Source organism: Scyliorhinus torazame, chromosome 6 (assembly GCF_047496885.1).
Source record: "Scyliorhinus torazame isolate Kashiwa2021f chromosome 6, sScyTor2.1, whole genome shotgun sequence".
NCBI lineage: Eukaryota > Metazoa > Chordata > Chondrichthyes > Carcharhiniformes > Scyliorhinidae > Scyliorhinus > Scyliorhinus torazame.
The window spans coordinates 33,460,134-33,474,520 of NC_092712.1; the positions used below are offsets into that span (position 1 = coordinate 33,460,134).

A 14,387-nucleotide genomic window follows, 5' to 3' on the forward strand; every position below is an offset into this window, starting at 1 on the left:
TATGAATGTAAAAAAGAATCTTTCTGCCAAGTTTTGATATTTTTGTTTTCTCTTTTATTCTTTCAGCTGATAGTTGAAAAGACCACTGACTACCCTTCCACTGAGTATTCTCTGGTGGAGGATGTTGCCCTCCACTTTACTTGTTTGATGGACAGACTGAATGAGCAGCGCCTGTTTCAGCCAGACCTGTGTGATGTAGACATTGTATTGGTGCGCCAGAAGAACACGTTTCCCGCTCACAAAGGCGTACTTGCGGCCTACAGCCAGTTTTTTCACTCCCTCTTTACACAAAACAAACAGCTTCAACGTGTCGAGCTTTCATTAGAAGCTCTAACGTCACAAGGGTTTCAGCAAATCCTTAACTTTATCTACACTTCAAAACTGTTGGTGAACGCCTGCAATGTGCAGGATGTGCTAAACGCTGCTGCAGTTCTGCAGATGAATGATATTGCCACTTCGTGTCAAGAATTAATAGATAGCAGGTCCTTGAACTTGACAACAGTGGCTAGCGATATGTCAAAACAGGAAAGCCGCAGCAATCCCCTTGGCTGTCAGTTTTACCGTGAAATCAAGCAGGAGGTGGATTCACACCCCAAGATCTATGCTAGAGAAGGCAACAATCCATACTCTGTGCGTGTGGAGGACAACACTGGGAAACAGCACTCGCCAAAACAGCAGTATTACAAGGAGGAGAATGATGAACAAACCGTGTGCAAGATTGAGGGAGATACTGAACAGTTGGATGATGATTCGGACAGTCGGGGCTCGTACAACAGGGAACAAATCATCGTGGAGGTTAACCTTAACAACCAGACTCTGAACGTTTCTAAAGGGGCTGAGGGTATGTCTTCACCTTCAGAGGCTACAGCTGTACTAGGTAGGTGTCCTGAAGACGAAGAGGAGGATGATGAAGAGGATGATGACGACGATGAGGATGAGGAGGAGGAGGAGGAGAATGATGATGCTGATGATGGAGATGAAGAGGAGGATGAAGAAGATGTTACTGAAGAAGAAGAGGAGGAAGTGGAAGAGAGTGACGAAGATGTAAATGAAGGTGATAATACTCCTGATACTGCAGAAGTCAAAACTGAAAGCGGGCAATCAACACGAAGACCAGCAAGAGCCTCAACTGCTTCCAAGGGCTCAACCCCTGCAGCTCCCAGCAGGTCACGGAGACAGGCCAAACAGGAAGTGAGCACTCGAGGTCGGAAGCGAAAGAAGGATTCTAATGGCTCAAATCAAAAGGTGAAAATCGAAGAGAAACAGCACTTCCCCTGCAAAAAGTGTCCCCGGGTCTTCAATAACCGCTGGTACCTAGAGAAACACATGAATGTCACACACAGCCGCATGCAGATCTGTGATAAGTGTGGCAAGCGATTTGTACTGGAAAGTGAGCTATCACTGCATCACCAGACTGACTGTGAGAAAAGCATTCAGGTAGGTCATCATCTCCATTATAGTCTCTAAATGGCACTTGGATTAAAAGTTAAACTAATGTCCCTTCATTATATGTTATCTTCAGAATTCCAATTCCAATCCTGTAGTAGGTGCCTATCATTTTACCAATTCGGAGAAGGTCCGTGCAGCTGATGAACTTGTTCTAAGTTTTCTCTCCACTCCACTGGTTGCTCTGCCGGTTTCCGGTTAATCTTCATATTACCTTGTACCCTACAGAAGTGATAATTATTTTCTTGAGTTTTTTTGGTCAAGCAGTTTAAATTATTTATGCAACCTACTTGATGTAATTGCGTCAAAATCTACTGATAATATAAAATGGTGTCACTAAGAATGGTAAGGAGGGGGTTCTAGAAGCAGGGTACACTGTCTCAGAATAAGAAGTAAGCCATTTAGGACCGAGATGGGGGGAATTTCTTCAGTCAGAGATGAATCTTTGGTATTCTCTACCTCAGAGTTATTGAGTATATTCAGAGCAGAATTTGATAAGAGTTGTAGATTCCAATGACGTCAAGAGATATAGGGATAGTCGAAGACCAGCCATAATCCAGTTTAATGGTGGTGCAGGCTTGAGGGGCCGAATGGCCTACTTTTACTCCTACAAGGGCAGCAAATGCATGGGAGCACCCACTGCCTTTAAGTTCCCCTGCAAGCCGCACACTATCTTAACTCGGAAATATATTGCCTTTCCTTCACTATCACTAGATCGTATTTCTGGAGCTCCCTAACAGCACTTGAGTATACCTATACCACATGGACTGCAACGATTCAAGAACGCACCCTGACACCACCACCTAAAGGGTAATTAGGGATAGCCACCAAATGCTGGCCTGGCTAGGGAAACCCACATCCTGTGAAAGAATTTTTTAAAAAAAGTTTAAAATGTATGAGATTGTGAATCATCTTAAATAAAAAGTTGTGACAACTTAAAATGTAAGCATGGACAATTTCTTAGAGCAATACATTATAGACCAGGCTATTCTGGACCTGGTAATGAGCAGTGAGATGGGATTAATCAATAACCTCCTGGAAACTGAGCCTTCAAGTAACAACAATTATATCACAACAGAATTTCATATTCTGTTTGAAGAGGTGAAGCCTAAGGCCAGATATTTTAAACCTTAATAACGGTAGTTATATGTGTATAAAAGCAGAGATGGCTAAAGTGAACTGGGAAACTAGGTTGTAAGGGGCAGTGGATGACTTTTAAGAAGATATTGAATAACTCTCAGCAAAGATTTAAAGAAGAAAGAAAGACTCTTTGAGAAGGATGCTTCATTTGTGGCTAAATAAAGAAGTTAAGGATAGGATCAAATCGAAAGAAGCACTGTACAAATCTTCAAAGTTTAATGGTAGGTCACAGGATTGGATAGATTTTAAGAACCATCAAAGAATGACTTTTTTTAAAAACAAGAGGGGAGAAAGCTTTTTTAAAATTCATTTTTGCGGGATGTGGGCTTCGCTGGCTTGGCCAGCATTTGTTGCCCATCCCTAATTGCCGTTCATAAAGGGGTGGAGAGCTGCCTTGAACTGCTGCAATCCCATGTGGTGTAGGTACACCCACAGTGCTGTTAGGGAGGGATTTCCAGGATTTTGACCCAGCGACAGTGAAGGAATGGCGATTATAGTTCCAAGTCAGGGTGGTGAGTGACTTGGAGGGGAACTTGCAGGTGATGCTGTTCCCAGGTATCTACTGCCCTTGTCCGTCCAGTTGATAGTGGTCATGGGTTTGGTAGGCAAGTATGAGAGAAAGCTAGCTAGTAATATAAATTATTAAAATAGATAGCAAGAGTTTGTGCAGAGAGTAACTGAAGAGTAAATAGAGAGTATGGAGCATTGATAATAGACAACAGGATATAGCAAAGGAGGTGTGTAGGTATTTTGTGTCAGTCATCATTGTAAGAGACTTCGAAAACTTCACAAAAAACATGAGAATCAAAAGATGAATACGAGTGAACAGATGTTGGGAAAACTATTGCACCTAAAGACTGGTCGGCATCCACGGGTCTTTAAAAAATAGCTGCAGGAATAGTTATAATCTTCCAAAATTCCTTGGATTCACAAAGAGTTCCAGTGGATTGGAACTTTATTCATGAAAGGAGGGAAGCAGAAAGGATGAAACTATAGGCCAGTTAGCCTATCCTCTGTTTTGGGGCAATTGTTAGAAACTATTATTAAGGAGATAACAACAGGATTTAAAAAAAAAATCTTATGTGATCAAGCAGAGTCAACATGGCTTTCCGATAGGGAAATCGTGTTCAACTGATGTATTAGAGTTCTTTGAGGAAGTAACAGGCAAGCTGGATAAAGGGGAACCTGTAGATGTGTACTTTGATTTCCGAAAGGCATTTGATTAGTTGCTACACAAGATAAGAGAACATGATGTAAGAAGTAACATATCTGCATGGATAAAGGATTGATCAGCTAACAGGAGGCAAATAGCAGAGATAAATTGGGCTTTTTCAGGTCCCTAGTGCTGTAAGGCAACAGTGCTGATCATTGTGCCACCGTGCCGCCATTCATTGCAAGAGGAATAGAATCTTAAAGTAGGGAAGTGTTGCTACAGCAATAAAGAGCCTCAGCAAAACCACATCTGGAATACTGTGTACAGTTTTGGTCTCCTTATTTGAAAATAAGATACAATTACATTAGAAGTAGTGCAGAAAACACTCCCTCAACTCATTACTGGGATGAAGGACATATCCTATGCAGAAAGGTTGAATTGGTTGGGCCTAAACCCATTGGAGTTTTGAAGAATGAGGTGACACTATTGAAACATATAACGTTGCGAGGAGGCTTGATGTCGGGGGGGAATTTCCACTTGTGGGGGAGATGAAAAGTATGGGGCAAAATTTAAAAAGAAACCTCAAGACTGAGATGATATTATTTTTGAGGGCTGTTAGTCTTTGGAATTCTCTTCCCCAGAGAGTAGTGGAGGCTGGGTTATTGAATTTATTCAAGGCAGGGTTGGACAGACTTGATAGACATGACAGATGGGAAAGTGGAATTAAAACCACAACCAGATCAGCCACGACCGGCTTGAATGGGAGATCAGGTTAGAAAGGCATATGGCGGTGACGTAGTGGCACTGGACTAGTAATCCAGAGACCCGTGGTAATGCTCTGGGGACCAGGGTTAGAACCCTGCCACAGCAGGTGATGGAATTTGTATTCAATAAAAATCTGTAAAAGTCTCATGATGACCATGAAACCATTGTCAATTGTCGTAAAAGGCCATCTGGTTCATTAATGTCCTTTAGGAAAGGAAATCAGCCGTCCTTACCTGGTCTGGCCTACATGTGACTCCAGATCCACAGCAACGGGGTTGACTTTTAAATGGCCACTGAAATGGCCTAGCATGCCTCAGTTATATAAAACTATTAAAAAGAAAGTCTCAAAAGGAGAATCTCAAAAGAAAGTCTCCTTACTGACACGTGGGAGCTTGTGCTAAAATTGTCTCACAGACTAGCCAAAAAACAGCCTGACATCTAAGTTATGATTCGACGAGTGTGACTATGTACCAGATCACCACTGTCCCACCAACAGGACAGACCCACCGTTGTGCTAAATGGGATAGATTTGGAACAGATCTAGCAACTCCAGACTGGGCATCCATGAGATGCCGTGGGCCAGCAGTGGCAGCAGAATTGTACTCGACCACAATTTGTAACCTCATGGCCTGGCATATCCCCATCCTACTATTACCAATCGGCTCTGGTTTAATGAAGGGTGCAGGAGGGTATGCCAGAAGCAACATCAGGTATACCAAAAAATGAGGTGTCAACCTGGTGAAGCAGCAACACGGGATGTAGGAGAGTTGATCAGTAAGTTGGTGGGGTGGTAAATAGTGAGGAGGATATAGATGGGCTGATCAGTGACAAATGGAATTCAACCCAGATAAGTGTGAGGTGATGCACTTAGGCAGGACAAACAAGACAAGGGGGGGTGGGGGATCAAAAGATAAGGCTGAAGCATTCGCAACAATCTTCAGCCAGAAGTGGCAAATGGATAATCCATCTCTGCCTCCTCCTCCAGAGGTCCCCTTCATCACGTTACTGCCCATCAGTCTAGTCTCAATAATCAATAGTGATGGAACGGGTCATCAGTAGTGTACCAAGCGGCACTTATTCAGCAACCACAATAATCAGATAGCAAAATTGGTTTCAAATTTTGTCATCATATCCCATACTTAGATTAATTAATCTGATTCTATTGTGTGCCCAGTTTTAGATTACTGAGAGGAGTTTAGATTTCACGTCAGCACAAATGTCTGGAGTACTTCAAGAACGAAGTAGTTAAATCAACAGCAAAGCCCTTAAGCTGAGAGTGTGACATATTTCCGTAAGTGGTGTGAGGCCATCACAAAACCTTAACCCTCGACTGCTTTAGTTCATCACCGGATGCATTAAAATTCTATGAGTTCCCAGAATGTCCCATTTAATATCTGAACTTTTAAAATTTCATTTTTAATCATTTGTAATGTCAAACAGGTGAACTAGCTGTCTTGTTTGTTCAACACCATAATTAAAAGTTTATCAAACACTTGTTTGTAGAGTGGTTCATAAGGTAATAACATTTGAACACAATGCAGAGTTAGCAGATCTATCAAATACCTGTTCCAAGGCACAGATTTGGGTTCTTGCAAATAATCTTTATTGGATGTGGGCATTTATTGCTCTTGAAAAGATAATAGTCTCTTTTTTGAACAGCCTGTCTGGTGAAGGTGTGCTCATAGTGCTATTGGGTAGGCAGTCCCAGGATTTTGACCAAGCATTCAGAAGGAATAGCAATATATTTCCAAGTTAGGACTGTGAAAGTGTTTGTGGTGGTATTGTTCCCATGCAGATGCTTCCCTTGCCCGGGGTGTTAGAGATCATGGGATTTGGCAGCACTGTGGTAGAAACTTTAGCAAGTTATTGGAGTGCATCTTGTATGTGGTAGACACTGCAGCCATGGTGTTCTGGTCTTGAAGGAGGTGAAAGTTTAAGGTGATAGATGGGATGCCAATCAAGCAGGCTGCTTTGTCCTGGATGGTGTTGAACTTCTTGAGTGTTGTTGGAGCTGCATTCATCCAGGCATGTGGAGAGTATTCCATCACACTCCTTGTAGATGGTGGATGTGCTCTGAGGAGTTTGTAGAATGCTTTCATAACAGTTTCTTGGAACATTATGTTGTTGAACTAACTGGAGATCAAACTATTTTCGATCTAGTATTGTGCAATAGCTTATGATTAATTAGCAAACGATCTGCTGGGAAAAGTTAATCGTAATATAATTAAATTCCAGATTAGGTTTGCAAGTGAAGTATTCCAGTCTCAAATAGGATTAAACAAAACCAATTTGATAAATATGAAGGGGGAGCAGTTTAAGTTGATTGAGTTTGAGTAAATGGTATGACATGGGAAACATTCAATGAAGGGGTTTGAAAGTTATTTCATATAAAAAAAACAGCACAGCAGGAAAATCCTGCTCTCTAAAGAGGTAAAAGAATTTTATTAGTTTAAAAAAGATCCTTATTTTGTCATGAATAGTCATAAGTCAGAGAGTGGGGGCAGCACGGTGGCGCAGTGGGTTAGTCCTGCAGCCTCACAGCGCCGAGGTCCCAGGTTCGATCCCGGCTCTGGATCACTGTCTGTGTGGAGTTGGCACATTCTCCCCGTGTTTGCGTTGGTTTCACCCGCTCAACCCAAAGATGTGCAGGTTAGGTGGATTGGCCACGCTAAATTGCCCCTAAATTGGAAAATAATGACTTGGGGATTCTAAATTTTTTTTTTTTTAAAGAAAAAAAAGAAAATAAATCGGAGAGTGTGTTAGAAACCTGCTAAGGGCCACCAAACAGTTGATCGAGAAATTAGAATATAAGCATTAACTAGCTGGGAATAGCAAAACCTATTGTGAGAGCTTTTCCAGGTATATAAAAAGGAGGAAAGTAGCTAAAGTAATTGTTGGTCTCTTCGAGGTAGAGACAGTCAAAGTTGCCACAAGCAATGGGGAAATGACATATGTTGAACACATATTTTGTCTCTCCACAAGTTACCTATCAGAAATGGAGGCCAGTGCACTGCTGCCTACGGCGCTGAGGACCGGGGTTCAAATCCCGGCCCTGGGTCACTGTCTGTGCGGAGTTTGCACATTCTCCCCTTGTCTGCGTGGGTTTCACTCCCACAACCCAAAGATGTGCAGGTTAGATGGATCGGCCAAGCTAAATTTCCCCTTAATTGGAAAAATTGGGTACTCTAAATTTATTTTAAAAATAAGAAATGGCAGCCAGTGAGGAAATTGAGGTAATTCAGAAAGAAAAGTAGAGAGACTCGTAAGAACATCAGAAACAGGACTCCTGTGCCATTTGTAAGATCACGGCTGACCGTATTGTGACTTTTACTCCCGGTGGACTGGAATTGAGCAAATTCCAGTCACACCGGGTGTTCAAGAAAGGACTGAGAGAAAACAGGGAACTGCAGGCTAGTTATTGGCAAAATGCTGAGACTTATTATTGAGGGAATCTTAACAGTGACCTTGGAGAACCATAACATGGTCAGGTGCAGGACAGTTTTGCAAAGGGGAATAAATCATGTTTGACAAATTTTAGTTTTTTGTGGGTGTAGGGGAAATAAAGGGGAATCAGTAGATGTAGTTCATTTGGATTTCTAAAAGGCATTTGCTAAGGTGCCACCCAAAATAGCACTAATATAAAGATAAGGTGTGGAGATGTCGGCGTTGGACTGGGGTGAGCACAGTAAGAAGTCTTACAACACCAGGTTAAAGTCCAACAGATTTGTTTCAAATCACTAGCTTTCGGAGCACTGCTCCTTCCTCAGGTGATAAAGATAAGGGTTCATGGAGCTGAGGGTGATATATTACAATGGATAGGAAATTGATTAATGGGAAGGAGAGTAAGGATAGATGGGACATTTTCAAGTGGGCAGGCTGTGGCTAGTGAGTGCTGCGAAAATCCACATCAGGACTTTGGCTATTTGCAATCAGCAAAATGATTTAGACAACGAGACAGAGGAATGTATCTAATTTTGCTATAATATAAAGATAGGTGGGAATGCAAGCTGCGAGGAGGTCATGAAAAGTTTGCAAAGAAATATAGATGGGTTAAATGATTGGACAACAAGTTGGTAGCTGGAACATGAGGTGTTTCATGTTGGTAGTAAGAATAGAAAGGCAAAATATTTTTTTAATGACATGAAATTAGTAAAAGTTGTTCAGAGGTTCTTGGATGTGCATGTAGATACAGTAAGCAATTAGAAAGGCAAATGGCATGTTGGCATTTATTGCCAAGGTAACAAAATGGACCCATTTTCAAGTTCCAAAACTGCTTTATGAAACAACTGATCATTAAGATGCTGTCAAATCAATCCAGGTTGAATCAAAAGTACATTGTTCCAATCGAAGAATGGCCAGTTCTGAAGAGCTTTGACTGACTGGCCATTTGCTGAGGGCCATTGGAAGAGTCACACATTGGGGGTAGTGGTAATGTCACTGGACCAGTAAGCCAAAGGATAAGGCAATTGCGCTGGGAACATGGGTTCAAAACCCACCACCCCCACAACTGCTGGTGGAATTTAGGTTCGGGTTAAAAATCTGGAATATAAAGTTAGTTTCAGTATTGATGTCCATGAAACGATCAATGATCAACGATGGTTGTAAAAATCCTATGGGTTCACTAATGCTTTTGGGAAGGAAATCTGCTAAACTTAAATGGTCTGGCCTATAAGTGACTCCAGGTCCACAGCAATGTGGTTACCCTCTGGATTGTGGATCTTAGGACCTTCACCTTGATTTCTCAATTAAAAAAAAAACAAGAATTTAAAGTTGCTGGGCCCCCTGTATGCTGGGAATTGAGGAACGCTGTACCTTCTCGGCATTTTTCATCCTGGCTTCATCAGGCATGCAGACCTTCAGTTTTCTAAAGTGAATGTCAGCCTCAGGAATGTGCTTGCTTTCTGTGCTCATGCTGGTGACCTTCATTCACTTGCCAGTGGGTTTGTTTTTTCTTTGCAGTTGGAAGGATCCAAGGGGATCAAGTATAGAGGTCAACAAAGTTAAATATAGCATTCTTGTGAGTTCCTGCATTGAATGTCCCCTGTCACACTTTGAATACCTTTTTTGCTGTGAACAGCATTTGCACGAATGCCATGTTGACAAGTAGGCTTTACTTATTCATGCAGATTGTTAAATTTTGCTGAAAGTTGTGGAACCCTGCAGTATTTTATTTTCAAATGTTTCGTATCTGATAGTTTTATAAAGTTAAAACTGTTCTTTGATTCTAATGGGGTGCTTTGTTATGCACTGATGTTGTGATGCCAGTCCCCTCTGATTTTGAAACCAGTTGTCAGCTTGAATTTTTGTGAGGAGTAATAAATTTCTCTGCTGCCCAACATCTCTGTTATTTGCTTCTTTTTTACCCCTCATTTTGCGTTTATCCTTTTGCATTACAGCATTTAAGAAGCATTTAGATGAGCATTTGAAACGCCAAAGCATAAAAGGCTACATACCAATGAAAATGGGATTAGAATAGATAGGTGCTTGATGACCAGTACAGATACGATAGACCATATAGGGCCTCTTGCTGTGATATCAAACTCTATGACTTTACTGTAAAAATATCGTCCTCCTTGCCGCTGTACATCAATCGTCCCTCCAGTTTACAGTTCTATCCTTGATCCCATCGTCCTCCTCGCATCTCTCCTAACCATCAAAAGTTCTTAAAATCTGCTTCTCTGAACCTCCCTTTAACCACCATCCCCAATGCTTTTTTTGCTGTTTGGGTTCAACTCATTTTGTCTCTCATGGTGTGCAGAGGGTTTCTGATATCTTTTTAATCATGTTCCCAGTCCTGTTTATCGTGTAGTGTGGTGCTGCTCCACTGTTAACAAAGCTCCCGAACAACATGTATAATGGAGTTACATTTTAACATCCTTGAATATTTATTTTTCTCCTTGTTGATTTTGGATAATGTGGCTTTTCTGTGTAACCCAATGGCACAAAATGCCTGTTGTCTCATTCAGTTTCGAGTTCTGCCTAAATTGTTTAAATTGGCCTGCAAACTTCAAAATACTTTAGGTTTGTAACCCAACTTCCTTAATCGCTTCCTCTTAGAAGATCCCCAAGTTCTTTTGAAAGTTGGGCCTGCAAGACTTCAGGTGTGTGCCAACTTCTAAACCAACAGTCGGGGCTTTTTGTCAAGCCACTTGGGAACTTTTTGAAAATGTTCGCTTGAGCATCTCTGAATGTGGTTAAGAGCCCTGTGTATGCTAATCAAGCGTTTCTGACTGGCGGTACACGTCACTCAGAATTCATGCTTCTGGAGTACATAATAGTCAGGTGCAATCTCCAGCCATGGATCAGAAAGAAGAAATTGAAAGGGGAGAAACTGAGAGTGGTACCCTGTGATAAGAAAAGTGCTGTGTAAAGCAGTGGATATTTTATTGCTATTTGGGTGTGTCTACTACCAATTGACCCATTTTCCTTTTATGCTCTCCCAGTTGGCAAATTGTGTATGTTGGCATTTCGAAAATTAAATTAAATTTAAAGCAATAATCAGTGTGAACTTTTCAGCAATGTTTGCACTTATGATTTATTTTTGGAATAGTTTTCCTTTTACATTTTTGACATGATGGAATTTATGTTACTTTTCTAATGAGAATGCTTAAGTTCAGCCAGTGGTCTGGTGCAAATTAGAGGGCTCAGTATTACAGTAATCAGGTTAGTGACAACACTGACTAAACCTGATGGCATTGATCTTGTGAAAAATTGAAAATTGCTTATTGTCAAAAGTAGGCTTCAAATGAAGTTACTGTGAAAAGCCCCTAGTCGCCACATTCCGGCACCTGTTCGGGGAGGCTGGTACGCTGGATTGTTGAATGCAATTTTAACATAACATAGTTGCTCTCTGGGTCCAAACATGGACTCCATGCTTTTTGCACAATGGTGCTCTGTGTTCCTTCCATTGTGTGACTTATCAGATGAATCTTGATGCAGCCTCATTATTGATGCCCGGCCCTGCTTTGAACTGGTGAATGCATTATAGAGGAACCCTTGCTATACTGATCCATCTGTGGAATGCTTTTTGGTGGTAGCTTGTTTGTATGCTGATTTGTTTGTTTTGTTTTACAACTGCTTTTGAAAGATTACATTTTAGGATGGAACTTTCATGTGCATCTAGCTACTGCTACCTCCCTCAATTATCTGGGGTATCCATCCAATTCAGCACCGACCAAGGTTCAACCCTGGGATATTTCTGCTCTGTGGGTTTAGTTTTACACTTTCTATATTGTGTTAATCACCAGGGGAAGCTGATTTTTTAATGAACCCATATCACGTGCTTCAGGAGGAGATGCATAGTTACTTGTCCAGTGTAAATTTCAAGAATGAAAATAGCTCAGTACCACCGGCAGGCTAATGTTAAATGTAGTCTGTTTGTTCTTCTAGTAGTAAGCTCAGCTACCCACCAGTACTATCGTTAATTTTGTTATCGTAGATTTGCTCCTAACCAATAACATCATCAATTTACTGGTTCCTTTATTATTGAGTAGTCCTGTAGCCCAAGATGCCTGAGCCCCATAATTGTCAATACAGCTCCAATGGGTTGGATGGATGCCTAGGCTATAAGATTCTTCTTCCAAATCGACAAAATAATTATCAAGTATCCAAATGTTTCTATAAAATACTTCTAGCTGTACAACATGCTGCATTTGCTCTCATCGCCAAATTTAAAGAAACGTTCTTGAAACTAGTTTGCTTTTCCTTCACTTTTGCTTTATTGCATTTTATTGCTTGGTTTAGTTATCATTTATATCTGTTGCACCCCCTTCCACATTGTGACTTCCACAGTTTAGATGTCAGTTGAAGGAAACAAGTTGTTTTGGACACTCTGGGATTTGGCAGTAATTAATTAAAGGTTTCTGGGACAATTCAAGCTTCTGGTTGACAGATTTGCAAAACTGTTACGGTACAGGGAGGAGGCCATTGGATCTGTCATGTCTGCACCGGCTCTCCAAATGCGGCGGGCAGCACGGTAGCATTGTGGGTAGCATAATTGCTTCACAGCTCCAGGGTCCCAGGTTCGATTCCGGCTTGGGTCACTGTCTGTGCGGAGTCTGCACATCCTCCCCGTGTGTGCGTGGGTTTCCTCCGGGTGCTCCGGTTTCCTCCCACAGTCCAAAGATGTGCAGGTTAGGTGGATTGGCCATAATAAATTGCCCTTAGTGTCCAAAATTGCCGTTAGTGTTGGGTGGGGTTACTGGGTTATGGGGATAGGGTGGAGGTGTTGACATTGGATAGGGTGCTCTTTCCAAGAGCCGGTGCAGACTCGATGGGCCGAATGGCCTCCTTCTGCACTGTAAATTCTATGATAATCTATGATCTATGAGCATTATGACTTACTGCCATTCTCCTTTTCCCCGTACTCTTGAACATTGTTTCTATTCAAAAAAATTGTCTAATGTCCTCAGTTGAACCTGCCTCCATCACAATTCCAGGCAGTACATTCCAGACCTTGCTGTGTGAAAAAACGTGAGATTCTTTTGCAAACCACTTTAAATCTGTGCCCCCTTAATCGCGATCCTTTTACGAACAGGAACAAATTTCTCCCTATTTACTCTGTCCAGCCCCTCCACCCAACCACCCAATGATTTTGAACATCTCTGTCAAATCTTCTCTTCGCTGTTTCCTTTCCAAGAAGAACCTTCCCAATTTCTTCAATCTATTTTCCTAACTGAAGTTTCTCTTCGCTGGGACCAGTTCTGCAAACCTCTCTGCACTCTCTCCAATGCGTTCACCTCTTTCCTTCAGTGTGATGCCCAGAACATGGGGCATCACATACTCAAGCTGAGGTCCTAACAAGTGTCCTAAATGAGTTCAGCATAATCTCCTTGCTCGACTGCTCTATGTATTAGCTTGCTTTATTAACTGCTCCCTTGACCTGTCCTGAAGCCTTCAATGACTTAGGCACATATGCACCCAAGTCCCTTTGTCCAGCGGTTCTGTTGTTAACGGGTGCAAAGCCAGCCCTGCACGTTGGGCCAGCCAGTGCGAAGAGAGCAACACTGACCCCGTGTTACTAACATGTGGTGCGGATATGGTGACGGTTATATCTGTGACAATTACAACTCCATCCTCGATGTTGCTGTGGTTTTAACCAGTTACTGCGACAGTAACCTGAGGTTTTGCAAGTCACTGGTGACCCATTGGTCAGCTTGGGCTTGGAAACGTTTACTGTTGACCCAGAGCAATACCTGCTCTAGATTCCCTTTGACAGAGGCTTACATTAACACTGCAATGAAGTTACTGTGAAAATCCCCTAGTCACCAAATTCCGGCACCTGTTCGAGTACACACAGGGAGAATTCAGAATGTCCAATTCACCTAACAAGCATGTCTTTCAGGACTTTGTGGGAGGAAATCAGAGCACCCAGAGGAAACCCACACAGACACAGAGAACGTGCAGATTCCACACAGACAAGTGACCCAAGCCAGGAGTCGAACCCGGGTCCCTGGCGCTGTGAAGCAATAGTGCTAACCACTGTGCTTCCGTGCCAACCGCGGAACCACAGTGCTGGATACTTTCAAGTAATGTAGCAAAATCTCAAAGGAATAACAAGCAAAGCTAAGGTGACTTAATTTATTTCAGCTTGAGGATGGGGTACCCTTACAGTGAGGTTCAAAAGAACTGGCAAAGGCTTTGAATAAAAAAAGTTCCTGGTTATGTTCTCTTCCTCATATCAATGATTTTGTAACGTTTGTTCCCCAAAAATGATTTACTTGCTGGGGTGAATGTACTTGGCAATTGTACTCCGACCTTGTCAGATGCATGGTTGATGATCCTTTCCTCAAACATTTTTGTGCATTGTGTAATTCAAAGGGGTATTTTGGGGGGGCGATGAAGACATTACTTGTCAATCCTTAGAATGGAGTTTCAAAGGGCA

The 14,387-nt window shown here is 42.0% G+C and overlaps 1 protein-coding gene across 5 annotated transcripts in view; it reads left to right on the forward strand.

Moving 5' to 3' along the window:
• Positions 1-14,387, forward strand: part of zbtb47b (zinc finger and BTB domain containing 47b) — a 338,016-nt gene that overhangs the window by 201,647 nt on the left and 121,982 nt on the right. For all 5 annotated transcript variants that reach the window (XM_072508103.1, XM_072508102.1, XM_072508101.1 and 2 more), the window contains one exon: positions 67-1,437. In XM_072508103.1, coding sequence (XP_072364204.1) covers positions 148-1,437 — 1,290 coding nt within the window. In that variant the 5' untranslated portion in view covers positions 67-147. The remainder of the gene's footprint in view (positions 1-66; positions 1,438-14,387) is intronic.